Source organism: Tripterygium wilfordii, chromosome 23, assembly GCF_013401445.1.
Source record: "Tripterygium wilfordii isolate XIE 37 chromosome 23, ASM1340144v1, whole genome shotgun sequence".
Taxonomy (NCBI): Eukaryota; Viridiplantae; Streptophyta; class Magnoliopsida; order Celastrales; family Celastraceae; genus Tripterygium; species Tripterygium wilfordii.
This window is the reverse complement of record NC_052254.1, coordinates 11,179,423-11,195,528: the sequence shown is the minus strand read 5'-3', so window position 1 is coordinate 11,195,528 and position 16,106 is coordinate 11,179,423. Positions and strand designations below refer to the sequence as shown.

Sequence of the window (16,106 nt, the reverse complement as noted above, 5' to 3'; positions counted from 1 at the left end):
AAGTAATCTCCTACGAAGATAGGATAAACCGATAAAGTGCGCTGACGTGTCATATTTCAACTTCAACTTCACCCTCACCAACGGTCACAAATCACACTCTGGCTTCTCTCTCAAGCCATGCTAAATCTTGAAATCTCTCTACCGTTCTCTCTCCCTCTCTAAATTGGACAATGGCGACTGGTTTATTGCAGCTCCCTCTTCCTTCTAACCCTAATTCCTGCTTCAGTTACGTCACAAACACACGTTTTTTCTACTTCGACTTCAATCACCGCCTCCAAAAACGAAGCCGTCACTGTCTCTTCCCGGAACGACGGCGTTCCTATCTCCGAACTCGATTGACCCCCAACATCACCGTCTCGAACTCCCTCGAAACCAAGCCCCGACTAGATAACTCACCGTTTGAAAATTTAAGCCAGTCCAAGGACTCACCGATTCTTCTCGATGTTTCGGGAATGATGTGCGGCGGGTGCGCGTCCCGAGTCAAGTCGGTTCTCTCTTCCGACAACCGGGTGGACTCGGTTGTCGTCAATATGCTGACCGAGACTGCGGCTGTACGTTTGAAACCGGAGGCTCTGGAGAGCGAGGTTCCGGCCGACGTTGCGGAGAGATTGGCGAGGAGATTGACGGAATGTGGCTTTGAGACGAAAATGAGGGTTTCGGGAGTAGGAGTGGCGGAGAATGTGAAGAAGTGGAAGGAGACGATGAAGAAGAAAGAAGAGTTGCTGGTAAAGAGCAGGAATCGCGTTGCGTTTGCGTGGACTTTGGTGGCTCTTTGTTGTGGATCCCACGCCTCGCACATTTTGCACTCTTTGGGGATTCATATTGCTCACGGTAACTCTCGCTTATATTCGATTAGGGTAATATAGAAATATGTCAAGAGTACTCGATTATGGTGATAGTCTTGTTCTTGATGAAATACATACTACTACTAGTCTTTTCCTTAACAAAGATGTTGAGAATGAATAGTGACGGATTCAAAAACTGAGAAAATTAATCTTGACATTGAACTTGCGGGTTTACAGTAAGGATGATAACTCAACAGTCTGGTTTCAACTTGATTTACTGTGCTTGCCGTAGGTTCATTCTGGGAAGTGCTGCACAATTCCTATGTAAAAGGTGGTTTAGCTTTGGTAGCTCTGTTCGGACCAGGAAGAGGTTAGTTGGTACTATTATGGTTTAATTTTCTTCACCATTATGTGAAGCAGGCCAAATCTGATATAAGTATTCAGCAGTTCAGCGTGTTTTGTATTGTTTTATTAAATTTTTTTGGTGCTATATCAGAGTGCGTGGTCTTTCTCCTTGGATCCATAATATATCATTATATTCTGCAAAACCTTAGCGTTTTCATTCTTTAGTGACTTTGGAAGGTAATGTGCTGCATTAGCTGTTAAAATTTTTATTTCATTTTCCATAACTCGCTACTGAGGTTAACTTGTGGCTCTCTACTGTTAATGAGTAGAGGCCTTTGCTTTGGGCAGTTGCATATTTGGGACCAAGCACTCAGCATGCTTGGCATGAAAATTGCCTGAGTGAATCTGACTTATGCTTCTTTGCTCGGGCAGAATGCAGGACTGTCACTACTCACATCACCCTAGCCTTTTCAAACAGTCATTCTCACAGCTCAATTAAATCTGTGCTTTACTTTACTTATTAAGAAAGAAATGTTGTAAAAAAATGTTACAGACTTGCTATTTGATGGTATAAAGGCATTCAAGAAGGGCTCGCCAAATATGAACTCCCTTGTAGGATTTGGATCTGTTGCAGCATTTATCATAAGCGTGGTAAGAACCTTTGGAGATGCTGGGACTTGGCTTTTCATGTGTTGCTGCACAGTTTCAATTTACCAAAATGAACTGTTCTTTAATTCTTTGTTTTGTAGGTTTCACTTCTTAACCCTGGGCTTGACTGGGATGCATCATTTTTTGATGAACCGGTGACTTGCTTACTTTCAGTCATGCACTTTTTTCTTGTTCAAATTCAATGATTTTGCATGAATCATGACAAGGGTACTTAAAGATATCATTGTGGTTTTATAACTTATCACTCACTTTGGGTTCGTTTATTCGACCTAAAGGGAACCGTCCAATGTGCACCCGTCATTCTATGATGAACCCTTTTTTGTATCTTTGACTCTTTGTTTGTGGATATTTACTTGTGTTTTAAATATCAGATATAATTATATTATCTTTGGTTGATCATAGTTTTCTCACAGATGCCTCCTGTTTTTTAGAGTGCAGGTCATGCTTCTTGGTTTTGTGCTTCTTGGGCGTTCACTGGAAGAAAGGGCCAGAATCAGGGCATCAAGTGATATGAATGAACTTTTGGTGAGTAAATGTGAGTCTCATATCTATGATTTATACTTAACTTAGACAAAAAAATGGAGAAGCAAGGTTTGATAATAGTAAAACTTGATGATTTACTACGTTTTTGTTTCCTGGCGAATTTCAATATAATAGTCGTTACGGCGTTGGGATCCAGGAATAGCCAACTCCTAGTAACTTTAAGATTATGTAGGCAGGAAAAGGTTTGTCATCGGTTGAGGTATAAAAATCCAGAAAAAGGTTTTGGCCAATGCCGCAATTCTTTTGAGCTTAAATCAGTGTCAAAATATCTCTCACATGTTGAAATATTAAACTAAAGCACAGCATTGGTATTAATCTACTCCTAAAAACTTTGGTTATAGAAGTTGCAAAATCTTTGTCAACTGTTATCAATTTGAGAATTGATATACTATTTTTATATCTTTCTATATCAAAACATATGATTGCTGCAGCCAATATGAAGCCAGCGTCGAAATGAATTGCTTATCATGCAACCAAAAAACGCGGTTCATTGTTACTATCTTTAAACTGACGCTTTTGTAGAATATTACTTTTATTGGGAAATATGGCATCATGGTTTATTTTCTCCACGTTGAGTTGGGAAATATGTCATCATGGTTTATTTTCTCCACGTTGAGCACTTTCAATGCCTCTCTTTAGTTTATGTGACAAACAAATTTCAAAATATTGTCCATGATTATCAATAGGAGATGCATGATTTTGATTCTTGGCGTATGTAAAAAAGGGCATATGCACTCTGTTATTTCAGTTGTAATGTAATTTATATGGTTTATGCTGCAATGGTTTCATTAATGTTGAATTGGTCCTTTTTTGCAGTCACTCGTGTCCACTCTGTCAAGACTAGTGATTACTTCATCGGAAAGTGAATCTTCTGCTGATAGTGTACTTTGCTCTGATGCAATGTGCTTAGAGGTCCCAACTGATGATGTGCGAGTTGGAGATACTGTATTGGTTTTGCCTGGAGAAACTATCCCAGTAGATGTAAGTTTTCAGATCGCACATGGCATTTCTTACTGGTCAACTTAATCATGTGGAATTTTCTGCTGAATTTCTTTATTGTTTACATTTTAGATCAAGCCAGTAAATCTGTCTGATAGTGTACTTCTGCATATATTATAGAATTGTATATGGGTGCCTAAAAAGTCTATTCTGAGAATCTGAGGCAAATATGTGCATGTTACACTATGGCATGACGTAGGCCTTAATAGTTTATGTGGTATTCCTTTCAATAAGAAAAAGAGGATGAAAAAGTGATTGTTTCCTCTGAATCTTCATTATTTTTCAGTGACCATGCCACCTCTCCAATCTGTCACCAATGTGAATCAATTCAACAATTTTTAGCAGAATCAATTAAAATTTGTTGATGTAACTGCTAAACTTCTTAGGGGTTATTGTTGGATTTGTATGAGGTAAAGGGAAATGGTAGTCATATGGACATTATAGATGATAACATCTCAATCAATTGAATGCCACCTAATCAAAATTTATCGTGCAGGGTAGAGTTCTTGCGGGAAGAAGTGTAGTGGATGAATCCATGCTCACTGGGGAATCACTCCCTGTGTTTAAGGAGGAAGGCCTTGCAGTCTCTGCTGGAACAATAAACTGGGTATGACTTTATGATACTTGAGAGCCATATTTTTGATAGGATCTCAATATTGGGCCCTACTTGAAATGCTGATCTATGAGATTATTCAAATTACCACCAGGTGGTATGACATGAAAACATTTTATTAGCATCATATTCTTCAGCTCTCTACTTACTAGATTATATATCTACTGTTTTGTTAAGATAATCTAACTACACATATTATTAATCATCAAGAAGTTGGATACTCTGTGGCTGTGGCTCTTTTCCTTTGGTGGTTGGCTGGTTGTTTGTTTCACCATCTAATTGCGGGCAATTTTTAATTTCTGTTTCAGGATGGTCCTTTAAGGATCGAAGCTTTGTCCACTGGTTCTGATTCAACAATATCAAAGATTGTCCACATGGTTAGTAAGACATGATGTTTCTCATCCCCTCCCATATTTTGGGGAAGAGAGGGCTCAGTAAATTCTTGAAACTTAATATTATTATTGGAAATACATTTAAATTTCCAGGAAAAGGGATTTTCATAATTGTTTCTCATTGTTTGAATCGAGGTTTGTAACTATGGTTATTGAACTTGCACCTCTAGTGCATGTACTTCTCCATTTTATAGCTTTCGTATGCTCTACTAATAATGATTTCTAGCACCCTTTTAACCCATACTAATCTGCACATATGACACCTTTTTGTGCAACTATACAACTCATTTTTCCTTGGGTTTTAGCAATTACTTGAGCTATTTGCTATGTTTTACTAATGCTATAGTATTATTAATTGAAAACCAACATGGAAAAGAAACTTTAACGACTATTATTCTGTTAGGAACATATTAGTTTTTTTTTGGTAGGTAAGCGGGAGTGGAGACTTGAACTTGGGTATCACCCGATATGAGTATATGCCTTAACTACCTCGTCTGAAGGATTGTTGGCCAATATATTAGCTCTTTGATGGGGACAAATATCATTTTACCCGTTAGGAGCATATTAGATATTTGATCAGGAATAACAAGAATACCTCGGAAGCTCTATTCTCCTGAAAAATAGTCTGACCAACTAGCTTTTATTGTGTTTATGTGAAGTTAAAAGTATTTTATATTAGATCTTTTTCTGCAGTTGAAAATTTATTCACGTAAACAAATTATTTGTTTCATATCACTAACTAAAATAGAATACTAGTGGAGTGGGTTCATTGATTCATCAATCATCTCTCCAAAGGTAGGCACTCAGAGATCAGGAGAACTTTTTGAAATGACCTTTTTTGAAATGCTTAATTTTCATTTAGATGCTATCCTTCCTAGTTTTGATTTGGTTCTTGTAGTAAAATGGATATTTTCCTTGACGGTTTATAATTTGTTGAGAAATCTAGGTCTTAACTGGATATGGATGAACTTTACTATATAAAAAAAGTTATATTCTATAAATTTCAGGTTGAAGATGCTCAAGGCCGTGAAGCACCTATACAGAGGCTTGCAGATTCAATTGCTGGGCCATTCGTATATAGCGTGATGACTCTTTCGGCAGCGACTTTTGCATTTTGGTATGACTCTGTTCTTAGTTTCTGTCACCATTTGACGGAGTGGTGTTAGTTGAAGGGCTTAACAAAGTTTAATAGGGAAGATAGAATCTTTTTGAGTTTCAAAGTGGATTTATAAACCTTGTGAATGAAGGGAAAGTTAAGTCTTAAGCTGACAACCACTATTTGTTTTAGTGATGCTTGAAAGAGTTGGGATCCAGTAAGTATCAAACTCAATAATGAATTAGGATCACCATTTCTTCATAAATTAAGATTGAACTGTTCTCCATTTTGCTTCCTCAGTGTTAGGCTTTGACTCAAATTACTTTCTGACATGCCTACAGAGTGAGGTTTGATACGTATATTGAGCCCTATATTTCTTCTGTCTTCTAGTTACACCTAGTATTATACCTTTGCAGGTACTATATTGGGTCACACATTTTTCCTGATGTTTTACTCAATGATATTGCGGGGCCTGATGGAGATCCATTGCTCTTAAGCTTGAAACTTTCTATAGATGTCCTGGTGAGTTACAGTGCAGTGACCTGCCACTTGTCATATATGTCACTCCAAGTTAATGATTTGAAATCTGCACATCAAAATTTCATTTTATTCTCTTATCTTGTTCGAGTTGAACACTAAATGAAAGCGCTTGATATTGTTTAATGGTAATAACTGGATGGTTAAAGTCAAAGGCAGTTTAAGAGCATCGGGTTCTTCCTGCGCTCATGGCTTATTGTCTTTTTTGATTTTTTTTTGTGGTTAATGTTGAACTCTGTATGACTAGAGAGAGGTTAAACACATGCGCCGTCGTGCCTTTTCTGTTTAGTGCTGAAAAGTTTGTTTAATTTTGAATAGGATAGGAGAGTATTCTCTGCAGAAAGGTTGCTAAAATAGTAAAATGTCATATTAGAGCACATTTAAAAGCTGGAAACTGTGTACTGGTGTTGCATCTTACATATATCTATCATTCAAGTTATGCAGGATATACTGATTATTAATTTGTGCTGAAGTTTCTTTAAGAAGTATAACTTTGAACCGATGCTATTAGTTAATGATTTATCTCTCCATTGTCCCTGACTATCATAGGATCTAGTTTTCTTTTGTTTACTGGTTACCTGATCTAATATTTTGCAGAGGTACTTAAAAAAATGACTGACCTAAGGACTATGCATTTCTCTTTGTACTTATTGTATAACTCAATATATCATTTTCCAGGTAGTTTCCTGCCCATGTGCACTAGGCCTTGCCACACCTACTGCAATCCTAGTTGGGACCTCTGTTGGTATAGTATCGAACCTTTTGAGTTTGACTTTTATTAATTTAAGATAATAAGGACTTATATCACAATCTACTGGCCCTGTTATGTTTGGTGTAGGTCAGGTTCTTGCAGTTTCTATTTTATCTTGACTGGTCGGTTTATGTCCTGCAACCTAGACATTTCATCTTAATCAAGCTTTTGAATATGCTGCAAACTATGCAGTTAATCTTCGGTTTATCTGTCTCAAACTAATTATTGGATCTCTAATGATTGATGGTCAATTGTACAAGATGCTGGAGACAATTATACGACCAATATTGCCCCATTGGCTTATTGAAAGCCTTATTCTTTAGATTTCTGGGGTCAGCTATATACAAGCCTATAAAAAATATTAATTGGAGTCCACCATGTGCATTCTCGATTAACCTTCACTCTTTTTGAAATAGCTGTCTGATACAATTAATATGTTTTCAACCGTGTTCTTTAAACAACTTTCATGCGCAAGGCTCCCGTAATAGACAGAGTTAGAGAAGGTAAGATATAAACACTCTTGCTGGATAGCAAAGCAGCTGTTTCCAGAAATTGAACTGATGACCTTGGTTGATGTCAAACAACTTTGCCTACTAAGCCAACAGTGGCTTCCTAGAAAAAACATCCAAGCATAATATCTTGAATAACAAATGGTCTTTGGCTTTTCTTTTTTGTCAACAACAGAAGAGGGGGGATATCCAAAATACTGGTTTTGGGTTTAGGTTTTTAAGTGTTTGTTTTCCATATAAGGTTAATTGAACATCTATGTCGTAGCCCTTCGATTATGTTTTTGGTTAGAAGACGACTTGATAGACGTGACTTTGATACTTTGTGCTTATTCTATTTGTAGAGTGTCTCAGACTCTCTTTTACCTTCTTGCATTGACAATAATCAGGTGCAAAGAAAGGGCTTCTTATAAGAGGAGCAGATGTGCTGGAACGCTGTGCCAGCATTGACTATATTGCTTTAGACAAGGTAGTTATATCTTATATGTTTGTAGGATAATGCACTGTTTCTCTTTCTCCCCCTCTCCCACTTTATCCATATATAAAAGAGTACTGTCCACTCTTATGCACACAGATGTTCATGTACTCATTGAATTCTGTTGGTTTAGAATTTGACACTTCAAGCCTGCCCCATTTTTGAACCTTCAGACAGGAACACTCACAGAAGGAAAACCATCTGTCTCCTCCATGGCTTGTTTGGATTATGAAGAGACGGAAATTCTTCGAATTGCTGCTGCTGTGGAGAAAACAGCATCACATCCAATTGCAAAGGCTATTTTGAACAAAGCAGAATCTTTGAATTTGACTATCCCAGTCACCACTGGGCAGATAACACAACCAGGCTTTGGTACCATGGCAGAAGTAGATGGACATCTGGTTGCTGTTGGTAGTTTGGAATGGGTTCATGAACGATTCCAGAGAAGACAAATGTTGTCTGATATAAAAAAATTGGAACATGCTGTGTTGTATGAATCATCAGAAGAAATATTATCATCTAACTATTCAAAAACAGCTGTGTTCGTTGGGCGTGAAGGTGATGGCATCATTGGTGCTATTGGGATATCCGACAGTTTGAGGCATGATGCTAAATTTGCTGTAAGGAGGTACTATGCTCTTCCAAAATGATGCTCAAAGTTTTGGGTTGGGATATATTAATTGGAAGTTTTTTTTTTTTATTTAGTGATATGCACAGGATTGGAGTTTAATTGGCCTATGGATTAGTGGCTGACATGTCTTGCATGCCCTAGACCGTGGAGTATCGAAATTTAGATTGTTCACTACTTTGTGATGTTACAATACTTACACTGATGGTATCACTGTCAGAGAGGTTCCATGGCAGATACTGCTTGTTGAATCAGAGTCGAGTTTTAGATATGGACTTTGCTTTTATGGATTGGCTGTAACATTTAGGCTTTCATTCATTCTTACAAGGTCCAGATACCTTTAATGAATTTTAGTTTTCTGATGGTAGAATGATCTTGTCTAATTTTTATTGTTTGTGAGACCTTATTACAAAGTTCTTAAGCAGCTCATGCTACTTCAATTATTCTACTTCTTTTTTTTGTCAATGATTATTTTCCTTGTGCGCTGACACTGTGCCTTCGGGGGTAGGCTCCAGCAGAAGGGCATAAATACAGTTCTCCTATCAGGGGACAGGCAAGAGGCTGTCAATTCCGTGGCAAAGACAGTTGGAATAGGAAGTAATTCTATCTATGCATCCTTGACTCCTCAGCAGAAATCTGGGATTATATCACGTCTTCAAGCTGCAGGACATTGTGTTGCAATGGTAACCATTGTCAACTGGGCACTTAATTTAACTAGAGTTCGGCATGGCATTTTACGTGATCTTTTAACAGACCTTGTCAGATTTAATTGTCAGTGAGTTACAATAAATAGCCTGAATGCAACCAACATACTTCACACAAGACCTTATCTCTGACCATTCAGCCATTTCCTTGAATATAATGATCCTAGCGATGCCTCTTCATCTCAATAGCCATCACATTTAATGTACAGTGTTTTGGGAGATTTATTCACTTTAGATATTTGATATTTGAAGGTTGGTGATGGGATGAATGATGCGCCCTCTTTGGCTCTAGCTGATATCGGTATTGCTCTGCAGAATGATTCACGAGAAAATGCTGCATCTGATGCTGCATCCATTATTCTTCTTGGAAACAAACTCTCACAAGTATGTTTTGACTTTCTTTTTTCTGATAATCAAGGATGTTTTCTCCTGATATCAATTTTCCATTCCATTTTATATAACTCCTGCATCTAGGGGTGTTTTTTTATTAGATTGAAGATTATCAGATTTACTGACTTGCCATTTGATATAACTTTGCATCTTCTATGTTATATGGAAATTGTTTTCTACCATTGTTTGGTTTCCCACTGGGGACCCACCTTGTGAAGATTCATTATTTAGAAAGTACAAGATCATCATCATGCATTTCTGTGCAATTCCTTGCCCTCCATAGTGTTCAAGAGCTAAAATTCAACCATACAAAAGTCAGAATCTATAAATACCTTGTAAAGAAATAGTAAGATTTATACTTCTGTGATATTTGAAAGAGAGAGGAGACATTACTGTCATGCTGTGTACTTGAGTTCCACCTTGTAAAGAAATAGTAAGATTTATACTTCTGTGATATTTGAAAGAGAGAGGAGACATTACTGTCATGCTGTGTACTTGAGTTCAATTAGTAGGTTTATGAAGTCTTGGCAATATAGAAAATCTGTTGTTGGGAGAAGTTTGGGAAGGTGTTTTAAGGTCCGTCCAAATATGGAAAGTCAAGATAACTTTAATGAATTTCCCTGAAACTTCAAATACCACTTACAATTTCCTGTACTAGAAATAGTCCATGGTTAGATTCTTCATTCTTTCTACTTTCTGGATATTAACTGTACCCTCTTTGTATAGGGAATATCTGTTTATAAGTTTAATGGGAATCTCTAGTTTGTGGCAGTTCTAATTTTTATGTTGTTCATATAAACTTTTGATTAGATTGTTATTATTATTGATGAGTTATACTTCTCCATGTCATCATTCTCTTAACATATGTTCCCCGCAGGTTGTAGATGCTCTAGATCTTGCACAAGCCACAATGGCTAAAGTGTATCAGAATTTATCATGGGCAGTGGCATATAATGTTGTCACCATTCCCATTGCTGCTGGAGTACTTCTTCCCCAATATGATTTTGTAATGACTCCCTCAGTTTCAGGTGATAAAAAATTTAACCTTACTAGGTTGAAGTGTTGAACAAATCTTTCAATTTGAAAGAAAATGAATGCCATATCATGTTTATATGCATAAATCTACCCACGCCAAAAACAAAAATCTATCATTTTATATGCAGCAGTGACCTGGACTACTGTTATCTAACCTAGTATCTTATATGTTGGTGTTACTAGGTCTTATTTCCATGATGTAGAACAATGACTCCTTCAACACTGATGTTTGGTTTGACAGGTGGACTAATGGCTTTGAGCTCAATATTTGTGGTCACCAACTCATTGCTTCTACAACTCCATGGGTCTGAGAGGAGCAAAACATGCTAACTTCCCTTTCTCATGCCAGATGATCCCCACCCCTTCAAAGTCTGAAATTATGGGGGAGTTGGTTCCCCTTTTTGACTGCACTGTATATGCTGCCTATTAATCTTGGGTCATCGTCCTCTTTTCATCCTCTCTAGAGCTGTATGTAGGTGCATGGATCTTGTGTTGCGTTAACGGTTGTCTTCTTGACTTGATCAGATCATTCTGCATGATGCATATGATTCATGGCTTGTGTATTCAATTTACACGACTTGAAAGTATGTAGGCTGAATGATTAGTGGTAATGTGTTTTGCTTATGTTTTGTGTTCTTCGCATGCCAACACAAGCTAAAGTAGGCGAGCGGAGCAAGGCTCCAGCAGCTTGATGATTAAGAAGGAAGGTGATAATGGACTGTCATTGCACATGCTTGGCAATAAGACCAATTGGAGTGCACAAAGAGACGGCTAATCTCAGAAGACCAGCCTTGAGAGTTGAACTAGAATTGCCAACAATGATTGGAACTCTAGGGAAGACATCAATAGAAAGAAAAAGGAAAAGTTCAGGTTTTTCCCTGCACATAATAGCGCACTGCGCGTTGTTATTGAGGATGGAGTTGAAGCTCGATATTAGCTGGTCCGGCAATGTGAGACTCAGAAGACTAGTCAATATTTGATTTCTTAAGAGCTTCAACCTGATGGGCTGAACTTCTGGACTCGGACATTGAGCTTAATTAGGCCGTGGGCAATGTTATGCTTTTGGTTTGTGGACCTGTCAAAATGTTGCCTTGGTTGTGGACTTTATATGATGGTGTTTGAAGGGCCGTGAGCCTGTCGTGCTTCCTAGTCTTCTTACACTGTGGGCCTGCCCAAATGATCTCTAGGTCATAGGCCTGTAATGAAGGCCTTTGTCCCGGCCATGGGTCTGTGGGGCTACCTGGGTCTTCTTAGACCGTGGGCCTGCTTACTGATTTTAGCCCCCACAGGTATTAATGGGCAATTCCTTGCCTTATCGGACGAAACGTTCATGTCTCTTAGGCTTCTGATGATGATGTGGTTTATAGGGGGTTTCTCAAATGAGGGGGCGTTGAGCAAGAACAATAAGAATCTCACTACGAATTCATTTTTATTGAATGATGAGCTAAGGGCTAAGGTAATCTTGCTTTTGTCAAAGTCTTAGCACGAATTGTATCAATAATGGGATAACTACAACATTTTCCTTCGACAGGATTGGTCAAGAGCTTCATGGCAAGAAGCCTTGTGTAGTCTTTGTCAAATTCTTCGTCTCTTAAAGCGCATGCTTTATTAGACTAAATAAGTCCTGTTCTTGTTCTCTCTTATTTTGCTTTACCTAAACCAATCAATGTATATAATGTTGCTGCATAACATGTTGGATATGTTATTTCATTACACATTCCATTCCCAATCTTCACTGACAATATTGATATGGCAATTCCTGCAATAAATCCTTCAGATATTGAGCTTGCCAAATGCTTGTCTGAATATCCTTGTGCCCAGTTTTTAATTCCAAGTGAATGGTCTACCAGGCAACTTACTTGATTGGAGAAAGGAAGGAGAAAAATAGTAGCTGGGGAAACAGTTCTTAAGCGTCAAGTCTACCTTTTCGAGACAGGAAGTCCAATCATTAGATGTGGAAGACAAAGTTTCTCAAGACATCCATACAAATTTAAATGGCAATCCAAAAGTCATAGAAAGATGGGCTTCATTAAATTCTCATGTGGTAAGAGAGAATACCATTGCTGTTTTCATGGATGCCATACTTACCAGATACAAGACAATAACATCTTCGACTTCCAAAAACTATGCTCATATGCATTCTCGTTATGAAACAGCCTACCATTATTGTCGTTCGTCGCTGGCTGATGAAGAGCGATATGGATTTGTATTTGACATTGGAATGGGACCTTGTTGCAAGTCAGCCAACGAGTAGGACCGCCAAGGAGAGAACTTTTGTTGAGGAGGAGATGGCAATGGTGATGATGAAGCAGAGGCTGCTAAGTTATTATAAGATGCCCTGGAAAGTGGATGCAAAGGTGGAAGACTAGGAGGTGATCTTGAATATGAACTTGAATTCGAATCATCGCTTGTGTTACTGATGCTCTCTGAGCTGCTCAAAGCCATTGCGAGTGCCACAGTGCTCCGGCTGGTGCTGATTGGTCTCTTAGATATCCCACCTCCACCATTTCTGTGAGAGGAATTTCTGCTCTTGTCCCATAGAAGATTGAAGCTAAGTAAATTCCTGCGTCTCCTCGTATATGCATTCTCTGCTTTTGCAATGTCTTCGACAGAGTCAGAGGCAGCCATAGCCAGACTTGTAAAGGATTTCGATTTGCCCTTGTAGAAATTCGATATTCCCCTCCTGAGAAAATTTGAATAAACTCACCCTAAGAAAACAAAAATCGATAATGCAAAGCCAAATCCACTAAACAGATGAGCATCTCCTAACACAAGCTCTAACTAGAAAATAATAATCTAATTTTCCAAGAAAATGAAATTGGTCCGAGGAACAAAGAAAGCCTTGCTTGTGATAGTGAAGATGTCACAAGTTCAACTTCCCCGCCTCAGTTTCGACCCTCTTTCTCGGTCTTTCATGTTGCCAACGGGGAGCAGGCTGGGTTGGATTCGCATGTTGGGTTGGGTAATTCTCGGTTATCAAAGAAAATTGGTCCGAGGTAATGGCACGGATAACTCTCAGGTTTATATGGGATAAATTAAATAAAAAAATCCAGATTCAAGATCATTCTCAAATCAAAAAATGTTATAATCGGTGGCCTAAATCACAGATCAAAAAAATATGAACGGAATTCCAACATGGAATCCAGACCAACCATCTCCATTACAAAAAAACTAAAACAAATCTGTTTGTTGATGCCGAAGAAAAGATCGTCCGGAAAACAGAAATTGGAAAAGAAAAGGCCGTATAGTTTCTGTTGATTTCATTCCCTATAGAGCAAAAAAATCAGTAGTTAACACCAATAATTTAGCTGATCTCGAAATCTTCGTGTTAGCTAACTCTACCAGATCTATCAACTTCAAATTCCACACCAGCGAAATGATAATTCACAAGGAAAATTGAAATGGTTAGAGAGAAAGCCAAACCTAATAGGCAAAACCTCCTCGAGAGCCTCCATGGAATCAAGTGTCCCCTTATACTTGCTTTGAACCTCATTTTCCTCGTCTTCCGATCCTGACCTCCCACTCAGATCGCTATTCTGCCCGATCGACGAAGTCGAAGACGAACTACACACCTCCGCCTCTCCCTCCACCGCCGCGTTCACTTCTCTACGCTCATCCATAGAATCTAAGACTGCGGTCGCCGTCACTCCTCCACGCGCTAATCCAGACGCTTCAAACCTCCGATTACTATCCAACGCAATCGGCATGATCTCTTCACGCTTCCCTCAAAAACTCATCAACAACAACAACAACAACAACAACAACATACACCGAATACAAAAACAAGAGCAACGGAGGGAGAAAGAACACGGAGCAACTGAAGCAGTTTATATAGAGAGAGGAGTGCTTTAATGGCGGATGAGGATGAGATCTTCTTGTTCTTTGTCCTGAAGAGAGAGAAATTGGATTTTTTTTTTTTATAATTTAATTTTCATTTAAAAAAGGGAGGAAAAGCTGTGAGGATAAATATGAATATAAAAATAAGAGAGCGACGTGGTAGTCACTCTTTACCCTTATCCGCTGGGATGTAAAGAAAAAGAATATTCCCAAATCTGTTTATCTGAAACGGTGGTGCGGAGATATACATGTCATGGATGACGTGTCCTTTTTTCAACATCTCATTTTTAAGAAAACAAATTAAAAAAAAAAAACAATATCAAATATTTGAGTAGGAGTGGATGAATGGTATCATGTATGCTCCATGATAGAAACTAAATAGAGAAAACGAATACACGTGATGGATTCTCTTTGATGTTTATCCGATCTCAAATTTTCGGGATAAAGGTTTCTGATAATGATGAATATCCACATCAAATTATCTAAGTATGGTTATTTTCCTATTTTAGTGAACAAATATAGAGAGAATCAGTCAGTCAAAAATAGGTCTTGCATCAAATTACCTATTTTAAAAAACGTAAACAATCTATTATTCACTCCCCTAAACATAAAATAATTTTTTTTTTTACTCTCCTCTCTACTTTTTATTATTTACTGTATTTTCAAATGAAATTTATATTAATAGAATAATAAATAAAGAGAAAGAAATATTATTTTAAGAAAATAGAGAATATGATAAGTAATATGATATAGTGTTGATTGGATAGAGATTCTATAAAATAGGAAATAGTGACATTTTGTATATATTTCAAGTTTTCACTTGTTCAAGAAAAAAAAATTTAGTAATTATATTAAGTAATGTCAACAGCGGATGTTGGTAGAAATTGTGAATTTGATTGCGGTAACTTTTAGTGTAAACAAGAGGTCGCCTAGATCTCAACTAATCTATGAGGATGGGGGTTGTGGTGCCTTCAAGGTGGGTTTCACATTAAAAAAATAATAATGTCAATTAGGGTGTTAGAAAATGAAAATGAAAATTAAATTATAAGATGGAAATGTTTCAAATATATTTTACTATTTTTACATAATCTGTAATCACATAGACGTTAAATTACATGATTACTCTTACATAACAATTACATTATAAGAGAATGCATGCTCATTAAAAAAATTAATTAAAAATAATAATTCACAAGTCTAGTTGAAATTCTATCTATACTATTACAACATGGCATGGTACAAGTCTATCCACATCTTGATGGGTCCCATGTGTACCAAGAATATATCCTTTAAAATCTTCTGTTTTCCTCCCCTTAGCACTTGCAATGGTGTTATTTTGTCTGGGCCAACAAATATGTATGGGGTTTTGTGTTTTGTTGATGTGGCTGTATTGGGTTTTGTGTTTTGCTGATGTGGCTATATTGGGAGATGTGTTTTATATTGAAAGATTGTGTTTTGGTGTAGTTTTATTGGGGACAACATGAAGGGCATGGGAATTTGTTGGCCACCATGTTGGGTGGGGAGGAAAATGTATAGGAATATGTGTTTTGTTGGTGTGGTTATATTCCGGAGATGTGTTTTGTTGGTGTGATTGTATTGAGAGACGTGTTTGCCTTGACTTTTTATGTAATAGAAGTGGGACCCAATATAAATTTTTACTGGGCCAGCAAATTTACACCACTGAAGTTGCTAAGTATTGTACTATTATTTGGCGTTTGCTTGCTCAGCTTAATCTGAAAAAACTTAAATAACTTGCCAAAGCTACCAATACCCAAAAAAAATTTTAAATTCTTTATATCAT

At 37.5% G+C, this 16,106-nt stretch overlaps 2 protein-coding genes across 3 annotated transcripts; one reads left to right on the top strand and one right to left on the bottom strand.

Moving 5' to 3' along the window:
* Positions 1–44: 44 nt before the first annotated feature.
* On the top strand, positions 45–11,590 carry LOC119993123 (copper-transporting ATPase PAA2, chloroplastic). Of its 2 annotated transcripts, XM_038840069.1 has the most exons (17): positions 59–831; positions 1,078–1,155; positions 1,684–1,781; positions 1,880–1,933; positions 2,238–2,324; positions 3,159–3,323; positions 3,838–3,948; positions 4,263–4,331; positions 5,354–5,463; positions 5,859–5,964; positions 6,658–6,724; positions 7,626–7,705; positions 7,885–8,339; positions 8,848–9,022; positions 9,296–9,427; positions 10,311–10,461; positions 10,710–11,590. In XM_038840069.1, the coding sequence occupies exons 1-17, from the start codon at positions 171–173 to the stop codon at positions 10,796–10,798; spliced, it is 2,688 nt and encodes an 895-aa protein (XP_038695997.1). In that variant the 5' UTR covers positions 59–170; the 3' UTR covers positions 10,799–11,590. The 2 variants fall into 2 exon arrangements, 1 of the variants encoding a protein (XP_038695997.1); XR_005466510.1 differs by lacking the exons at positions 9,296–9,427; positions 10,311–10,461; positions 10,710–11,590 and adding an exon at positions 8,417–8,667 and having other exon boundaries at positions 45–831; positions 8,848–8,976.
* A 766-nt stretch (positions 11,591–12,356) lies between these two features.
* Positions 12,357–14,361, bottom strand: LOC119993124. Its single transcript, XM_038840070.1, has 2 exons — positions 13,892–14,361; positions 12,357–13,151 (listed from the first exon to the last, which is right to left on the bottom strand). The coding sequence occupies exons 1-2, from the start codon at positions 14,173–14,175 to the stop codon at positions 12,632–12,634; spliced, it is 804 nt and encodes a 267-aa protein (XP_038695998.1). The 5' UTR covers positions 14,176–14,361; the 3' UTR covers positions 12,357–12,631.
* Positions 14,362–16,106: the final 1,745 nt, after the last annotated feature.

Bases quoted from the DNA above. Each gene is read 5' to 3' on its own strand.
- LOC119993124 (XM_038840070.1), bottom strand. From the start codon at position 14,175: ATGCCGATTGCGTTGGATAGTAATCGGAGGTTTGAAGCGTCTGGATTA. The intron at 13,152-13,891 runs GTTTGGCTTTCT...AAATTTTCTCAG, and splicing joins GAGGAGGTTTTGCCTATTAG to GAGGGGAATATCGAATTTCT.
- LOC119993123 (XM_038840069.1), top strand. From the start codon at position 171: ATGGCGACTGGTTTATTGCAGCTCCCTCTTCCTTCTAACCCTAATTCC. The intron at 1,934-2,237 runs GTGACTTGCTTA...TTTAGAGTGCAG, and splicing joins CATCATTTTTTGATGAACCG to GTCATGCTTCTTGGTTTTGT. The intron at 6,725-7,625 runs GTATAGTATCGA...GACAATAATCAG, and splicing joins CCTAGTTGGGACCTCTGTTG to GTGCAAAGAAAGGGCTTCTT.